The 8067-nt window shown below is 69.7% G+C and overlaps 2 protein-coding genes across 15 annotated transcripts in view; one reads left to right on the forward strand and one right to left on the reverse strand.

The window, feature by feature from the left end:
- GAK (cyclin G associated kinase) overlaps nt 1-2858 on the forward strand; it is a 55530-nt gene extending 52672 nt beyond the window's left edge. For all 14 annotated transcript variants that reach the window (XM_038533634.1, XM_038533642.1, XM_038533638.1 and 11 more), the window contains 4 exons: nt 533-760; nt 1176-1324; nt 2092-2268; nt 2362-2858. In XM_038533634.1, the coding sequence (XP_038389562.1) occupies nt 533-760; nt 1176-1324; nt 2092-2268; nt 2362-2463 (656 nt within the window). In that variant the 3' untranslated portion in view covers nt 2464-2858. The remainder of the gene's footprint in view (nt 1-532; nt 761-1175; nt 1325-2091; nt 2269-2361) is intronic.
- LOC111094946 lies at nt 2851-5321 on the reverse strand. Its single transcript, XM_038533712.1, has 4 exons — nt 5210-5321; nt 4414-4635; nt 4016-4115; nt 2851-3375 (listed from the first exon to the last, which is right to left on the reverse strand). Exons 1-4 carry the CDS (start codon nt 5319-5321, stop codon nt 2916-2918), a joined length of 894 nt encoding a protein of 297 aa, XP_038389640.1. The 3' UTR covers nt 2851-2915.
- Between the last annotated feature and the right edge of the window lie 2746 nt (nt 5322-8067).

Genomic DNA, 8067 nt, shown 5'->3' on the forward strand with positions numbered 1-8067 from the left:
CGGCCAGGATCTGTGCCTGCCCAGGACCGGAAGCAGCCCGAGTCCTCCCAGCCTGTGTGGACGCAGCAGTAAAAAGGAGCAGGTCCTGAGAGAAGCAGCAGCCACAAAGCTTACCCACTCTGATCCCGTTTCTAGAACATTCTTGAATGGAGAATGCTGGAGAGGGGGCACCCGAGTGTCCTGACGCGGTGCTTCGGTGAACTTGTGCACGTGACCGTGTGCACACACCACCAGCCTGGTGCTGGCAGGGCTGTGAGCCGGGCCTGGGCCCCGGAGGCGGTCGTGTGGCTCACTGAGCGTCTGCCTCATGATAAACAGTGGAAGAAGCAGCCGGGCATCCTGGGGGTGCGGGGGCCGTGTGCCTGCCCTTGTCCGCATGCGCGCACCTGCCGGCCCCTGCCCCCGGGGCGGCCGCCCGTCCTGGTGTCTGACACGCGTGTGGTCCGGGGCCTGGGCCTTGTCTGCAGCAGCTCCCCAGGACGCGGCAGCTGTCGGGCGTTCTGGCGCTAACCTCTGCGAACTGTCTCCCCAGGCTCACCGGCTGGATTTGCTCCAGGGGCTTTTGGCGCCAAGACGGCCCCCCCTCCCACGGGCGGCAGCTCCTGGCAGCAGACGGGTCGGCCCCCGGCCCAGGGCACCCCGTGGCCCCCCCAGGCCAAGCCGCCCCCCAAGGCCTGTCCGCAGCCAAGGCCTAACTATGCTGCCAACGTGAGCGTGATTGGCGGCCGAGAGGAGAGAGGGGTCCGGGCCCCCAGCTTCGGTGAGTCCTGTCTCCTGGGCACGGTGTGTCCACGGCACCGTCCTGCCCATTTGTCCAGCGAACGGCCCGCCCTGGGCAAGTGTCCAGTGCGGCCCGGTCTGTGTTCGCCTGGCGGGGCTCCCTGGGGTGCACTCGTGTCTGTGGTCGGGGGCTGCGGCCGTGTTTGTCACGGGGATGCCACACATGGGTAGACCCCCGGAGGTGACGGACGCAGCCGTCCTTGGCTCCCAGGGGCGGTTGGGCTGGAAACAGGTCGGCCGGCTGGGGGCCGTGTGCGCATGGGGCCTGCCTCCGGCCTCCCGTTAGCGAGGTGCGCAGCGTCCTGCAGCCCCTCGCTGTGCGGGCAGGTCTCGCCATGTGCACCGTGGGCGGGGTCCCACCCCGTGTCCGTGGCCAAGCCTACACTCTCCCCCAGGCCAGAAGCCGAGAGTGTCCGAGAGCGACTTTGAGGACCTGCTGTCCCACCAGGGCTTCTCGTCCAAGGCTGACCGGAAGGGGCCAAGGACCATGGCTGAGATGCGGCGGCAGGAGCAGGCGAGGGACGCAGACCCGCTGAAGCTGAAGGTGAGGCTGGGCGGGCGCCGGCTCTGGGGTGGGGGCTCCTGCACACGCGATGGCCAGCAGCCCCCCGTGCGGCACCCAATCCCGGATGCCACGGGGTCTTGGTCCTGCGTGCGGGCTGCGGTCGCCTCCCTCCTTTCTCAGCTACATATGGGGTGATGGCCGAGTGCCGCAGCCATCTACACTCGCCAGACGTGACCCTGTTGAGGGTGACTGGCCTCCTCTGTCCAGGGGTCGGGGGGTCCTCCCTGCAAGTGGCTGTGGCCTCGTGGGTCATGTGACTGCCCACGTCCTGGGAGTCCTGTGGGGGAGCGGGGGCAGGCTGTCTCAGAACGACCCGCTGGGGGATCCCTGGGTGGCGCAGCGGTTTGGCGCCTGCCTTTGGCCCAGGGCGCGGTCCTGGAGACCCGGGATCGAATCCCACGTCGGGCTCCCGGTGCATGGAGCCTGCTTCTCCCTCTGCCTGTGTCTCTGCCTCTCTCTCTCTCTCTGTGTGACTATCATAAATAAATAAATTTAAAAAAAAAAAAAAAAAAAGAACGACCCGCTGGCAGTGAGGGCCACTGTGGTGTGTGGCCTGGCCCAGGGGGGTGCCCGGGCGGGATCAACACAGAAACTGGGCGTCGGGTGCGTGCCTAGGCTGAGTGTCTCGCGGTCAGAGCCTTGCTCTGCGCAGTGGGTGGTGCGTGGAGCCGTCGGCACGATGCCCGCTGCTTGTGGGCAGGGGGCCGAGGCCCGGTCTGCCGTCTGAGCACCCGTGCGTCCCACAGCTCCTGGAGTGGACAGAGGGCAAGGAGAGGAACATCCGCGCGCTGCTGTCGACCCTGCACACCGTGCTGTGGGACGGCGAGAGCCGCTGGGCCCCCGTGGGCATGGCCGACCTGGTGACCCCCGGGCAGGTGAAGAAGCAGTACCGCCGCGCCGTGCTGGTGGTGCACCCGGACAAGGTGAGCACGGGGCGGGCGGGGCGGGGCGGGGTCTGGGCTGGGGTGCTGCCGGCAGCGAGTCTGAGGCCTCCGCACCCCTGGTCCGGCCCCCAGGCCGCAGGGCAGCCCTACGAGCAGTACGCCAAGATGATCTTCATGGAGCTGAACGACGCGTGGGCCGAGTTTGAGAGCCAGGGCTCCCGGCCGCTCTTCTGAGCCGTCGCGGTCGAGGCTGCGCGTGTGGCTCATGGAGCCGGAAGCTGCTGAGCTCAACCTCGAAGGTCCCGTCCGCGGCCGTCACGGCGTGGGCTGGTGTGGCCACCCCGGATCGCTGTGCTCCGCCCTCGGGTCGGGAACAGACGCCGCTCCCCGGCACGAGAAGAAAAAGCATTCCAAAGCCTCTGAGTTTCCTTTTCTTTTTCTGGTCCCAAAGGAAACGTGTTGATTACGTCCCCCCGTAACTGTCACGGTTTGTGGTTCATGTCAGTCTGTCCAGCGGCCGTCGCCTCGAGAGCGTGTCTGCTCAGCTGCCCCGAGCCCCGTGCGCGACCGCTCCCTGTGTGTGATCAGCCTGCGACCGCCTGTACATAATTAAACTATTTTCTGATGACGCTTGTCTTGGCGCCGTGTGACCCCCTCTGTGCAGTGGTGCCACCGTCGGGCTGCTCTCAGCCCCGACCACGGAAGGCAGCGCGGGAGCCCTGCCTGGAGAGCTGCGGATTCGGGCCCCTCTGGGCCGCGGGGTCTGGGGGTCGGCCCTCCCCGCGAGCACTGGACGGGCCCCACAGTCCCTGCATGTGGCCAGAACAGACGCCCCAGCGCTGGCCGTGTCCCCACGCCCCACCCGGCCACGTCCTCGTGGCGGGGCGGACACAGGCCCTTCGGAAGCCGTTGCTGAGAACGTCCGCGGCACCTGATGAGAAGCCCGTTGAAGCCAGTGCCCGTGCCCGCGTGGTCACTGCGCGTAGGCTTGGGCAGGGGGCACACGTCGGCCCGAAGCTTTGGTCAGAAGTGACTTCACAAGGTCCTGGGGTCGTCCTGGTCGGTCCTGCCCTGAGGCTGATGTGGGTCAGCGCGGCAGGCCTCTGAGAGCTCGTGTGCACCCTGGTTGCTGGGTCCAGGGTGGTGCTGGAAAGGATCCAGAAGATTCTGGACACATCGGGGGGTGTGGACGCCCAGTCCCGCCACCTGCCTCCTGGGTGGGATTGGGTCACAGGTGAGTTAGGCCTGAGTGCGAGCCTGCAGACACCGCAGAGGAGCACGGGGCTGCCGGGAGCCCAGCCCTGGACCTGGACACCCCGACCTGCACTCAGACCCCACTTGCCCGTGTGCACCCGTGCAGGTGTGCAGGCGGGCGGGCGGCCCAGGGCTCATGAGGACGGGCTCTGGCCTCCGCCCTGCAGTCCCTCGGGGGTCTCGTGGCGGCAGGATGCTGGGTGGGACCCCGCCTGCCCCTGGCCCCCAGGCCTGGTCCCTCCGCGCCCTCCCGGCCCCGGCAGCTCTGAGCCTGGAGCGCCGCGCCGTCTGTCCTTGCAGAGGTGATGGCTCCCACGGGGCACCGGGCGTGGAGTCCCTGGGTTGTGACGCCCTCACAGCTATTTTTAGCCTCCGGCTCTTTAACAAATAATGAGCAGCCTAAATAGCTTCAGAGATTCTGCATCAAAGCCGCTCTGGACCCGGCGCCAGGCCAGACTCGCCAGGACCCCTCCCGAGCCCTGGCCGCCCCGCCTCCGCCCCCCCCCCGCCCCCGTAGTTTGCCCTAATTTACTATCTTGGGGTGACCTTCAGAGGTTCCCGCCGTCCAGCCCACAGAGCTCCTAGCCTGCGCACCCGGCATGGGGGCTGCTCTGTGTCCTGCAGGGCCCGACCTGGGGGTGATAAGGACGGTCAGGGGCCAGGGGCGATTCCTGGACGCCACCGCGGTCCCTGTCTGTACGTGGACTCGGGTCAGGGACCAGCCCAGGACCCCATGCCCGCCCCAGGTCTGCAGGGGATGCCTCTCCCGTGACAGCAACCTCAGGGCCCTGGGGACGCTGCCCCGCTGGGGGTGTGTCCTCCTCCCCCCTCCCCCCACCCTGACAGCGGGCGCCACCCGGTCTCTCGGGGCCCGGCCTTGCTTGGCGGTTGTCTTTGTGCCTGGTGACGCGCCCTCCTTCCTGCCAGCACCTGTGTCTGCGGCTCCTGCAGGACGGACAGTCTGAGATCCGAGTCTCCACGCGGGGCCCACGGGCCGGGCGTGGCCACGGGCAGCAGGACTGTGTCCTCGGTCCCGGGCACGAGGCAGCCTCGCCGCCCGGCTGGCTCGGGCGGAGGCCGGGGCGCTTGATCTCAGGGCTGTGAGCTCAAGCCCCACTCGGGTGTGGAGATGACTTTTAAAAGAATAAAATCCTTAAAACAACCAGCCTTCGGTTCTGTTTCCGCCTGATTCCTGGCAGGTGCTCGTTGCGGGAAATACTTAGGTGCGAGTACAGTGACACAGTGATTACGGGGCGCCAGCGCCGCGGGGCTGGGGGTTCCCACCTGCCCCTGGCTCTGCCCTCATCCCCGTGCCCCCAGGGTGGAGCCCTCCCTGCCCTCCTGGGCCCCCAGCCCATTGCCTGCAGCCTGTCAGGTCGCCCCCGACGCCCGCGCTGCCGGGAGGGCAGGGCACACGGAGGGACACAGGCTCTTACCCGAGGCTGGGCGCGCCCCCCGGGGCGTGAGGGAGGCCTGGACGGGGAGGAAATCCTGCTGCCTGGCACCTGGCCTGCCCACTCATGCTGGACGGGCGGGGCGGGGGCCCCCGAGGAGGCCCGACGCGTGGCCACAGCCAAGCTCCAGCTGCGCGGGAGCCGCAGGCAGGCTTCTCAACTGGCCATGGAGCGCGCTGTTCCTCCCGCGGCTCGGGGCGGAGCACGGTGGCACCAGGTGGGACGCAGGCTCCGGGGGGGGGCAGGAGTCCCACGGCCCACCCCAAGCCCACGGCTGTCTCCGAGGCTGATCCGCACTGTCCGCGAATGGTTAGGACCCATGAAGCCGTCGTCGGGACCAACGGCAGCATCGGGAGTCGGGCTGCCTGCCTCGGTGGCCGCCATGAGGGCCCCCACCCGGGACGTGGCCCGCATTCCTGCCCTGCCCCGTGTTCAGGTCTTTGGCTGTGACCGCTGGAGCGCTGTGCCAGCCCCGGAGGGGCGCCAGCCTCCCCGCAGCCCCGTACGCCCCGCAGGTCTGGGCCCGGGCTTCTTGCCAGGTGCACGCAGCTCACCATCCTGCGCCGTCCCCTCGCTCAGCGCTCGCCTTGCTGGCCGCCGCGTGAGGGCCGCACGGAGGGCTGCCCGGGCCCCAGGCTGCAGGTCTGTGTCGCTGCCCCGGGACAGCAGGAGGCCTTGGGGCAGCGGAGGCCGGGGGCCACGGACTCAGCTGGAAGCCCCCACCCAGCCCTGGGCAAGCCCTTCGGGGAGGGAGGGGCACCCAGCTGTGCCCCCCCACCCGCCTCTGTCCCCAGGGTGGCCCCGCACGCCTTCAGCCTCAGCTGGACCGCCTGCCTGGGTGTCGGGGTCCTTGCCCGCAGGGGCCTCTGCAGGCGGGCTCCAGTTCCGCCCTGCCCCGTGGCCAGGAGCAGCGCTCACCCCCGTGTCCTGGCGGGCCTGACCCCCGCACCGTCTGCCCGGGAGTCACTGTGCTGGCGAGGGGCCTCTGGGGTGTTGAGGGCACAGGATCCGGGTGGGGATCGGCCCATGGGTGCCTGTCCACAAGGGCTGAGGTCAGCGTCTGCCCCATCCCCTCCTCGTACCCCCGGCCCCCGGGCACCTCTGCGAGCCCCACATCCCAGCTCCAGGCTCACCTGCCAGGAGCCAGAGCTGCAGGGGCCCCACCCTCGGGCAGGAAATGCCAACCGTCCCTGTGCCGGCTCTACAGGCCGTCCTCCCCGGCAGCAAACCCTGGCCGGGCCCCACGCCGGCCCCCCCCCCCCGGCTGCCCCAGGGGAACAGGCTGCACCCCGTCCCTCAGGCTGAGGACGCACACGTCTCCACAGGTCACAGCGGCCAAGCAGCACATCCCCACCCACACCGGGCCCCTGGCCGGCCCTGTCCAGGCACATTGCATGGCCGCCACCTGGCCTCTGCCCTGCTGGGCGCTGCGTCCCTGCCCAGGAGCTGGAGAGGAGGGCCGGGGGGTGATGACTTGGCAGGTGCAGAAGGGGCCAGGCAGGGGGACACGGCGCGTGCACTGTGGGGCCTGCTCCGGTCGCCCACCGCGATGCGGAGGGCTGGACTGGGGGCCTCTCGGCTCACCTGGGGAGAGGCTGTGAACTGGGGGAGGGCACAGAGCCCGGCCAGGCAGGGGCAGTGCCAGGGCAGCTGAGGGGCCCCAGGGGGCAGTCCCGCCCGTGGAGGTCACGCACCTGGTGGAGTCCAAGGGCTGAGCCCGGCCTCGGGAGGGGCTGCAGGGTGTGGTGCGGAGCGGGACCTGTTATAGGGGCCTGCTGGGCTTGCTGGAGGGCGGAGGGGGCCTCTGGGGCACAGAGTGACTGGGACGGGGGGCAGCACATCCTGGGCGACCATTCGCGGAGCCAGGACAGGGGTCTGCAGCCCGGTGGGGGTCACGTGGTCATGTGACGGGTTCCAGGGAGGGGCCACTGGTCAGAGAGCGGAACCCAGCGTCCCCGGCGGGCACCTGTGTGGAGGTCACCCCCAAACTGGGGGATGCGACCAGATGCCCCCCGAGGCCTAGAGATGCCCCAGCCTGGATGTTCCTGTCGTGGGGGCCGCCCTCCTGGTGACTGTGAGACACGGGGTCCCCTGTCGGTGGGGGCAGGGCACCCGTGGAAAGTGCATGTCATCGCCAGACCCCGGCGGGGCGCAGTGTGGCCCAGCACGCGGGGTGGGGCCGGGTCTGAGCAGCGCAGCACCGCCCGCCCGGTTCCCGGAGCCCCAGGGACGCGCTCCCAGCGGCTGCCCCACGGCCAGCGCGGCCCAGGGAGCGGGGAAGGGGCCGTGGTGTCGGGAGGCACACGAGGCCCTGATGAGTGACACCCGCCGTGCCACTTCGCCTCCACGACTCCTGCCACGACCTCCCAAGGCCTCACGGGGTCCAACAGCAGGGGGACCCCAGCATCCACTTGCATTTGAAGTTTCTGGGCAATCCCCGGTGCACCGAAGTCCGTCCCAGCCCCCCGGGGGTCCGCGCCCCTGGCAGACCCCACCCCAACGCCAAAGGCCGACTGGGGGAACGCCTGTGGGAGCCGGAGCAGGACGTGCCCTGCGGCGCGGGGGCCAGATGGGACTGGCAGGGGCTGGGCCTCCCTGGAGGGAGCTAAGGGGCACCCCGGGGGGCCTCCAGGAGGGGCCTCCGGGAGGCTGAGCTCAGCGGCCTCTGCCATCTGCAGGACTGCGTGGGGGCGCAGAGGGGACTCTGGATGCCCGGGGCCTGCAACCCAGCATCATATGGTCTTCGTGCCTTGGATCGGGGTTCCCGGCCTGGAGGGCCATCCCTGGAGCAGGTGGAGGGCCCAGCTAGGGCGCCCCCCACGCTGCATGGCCCCTCCCTTCCGCTTCCTGGAACCCTTCTCTGTACCCCGACCCAGGACACACCCTGGGACTGTGGCCTCCTCTGGGTGCCTCTGAACTCACAGCCGGGTCTCCCCCAGCTACTCGCTCCTGCCTCCCCGTGGCTGCTGCAGGTCTTCCAGGCCCTGACGGCGACACAACTACCAAGGCAGCATTGCCCCCCCCACCCCCCACCCCGTCCACAGAGGCAGACCCGGCAGGTGGGTGGTGTGCAGCTGTGTCACCTCACGTCCTGGCCACCTGCCCAGAGCTGGCCCTCCCTGGGCTGCCC

This window comes from Canis lupus, chromosome 3, assembly GCF_011100685.1.
Source record: "Canis lupus familiaris isolate Mischka breed German Shepherd chromosome 3, alternate assembly UU_Cfam_GSD_1.0, whole genome shotgun sequence".
Lineage (NCBI taxonomy): Eukaryota > Metazoa > Chordata > Mammalia > Carnivora > Canidae > Canis > Canis lupus.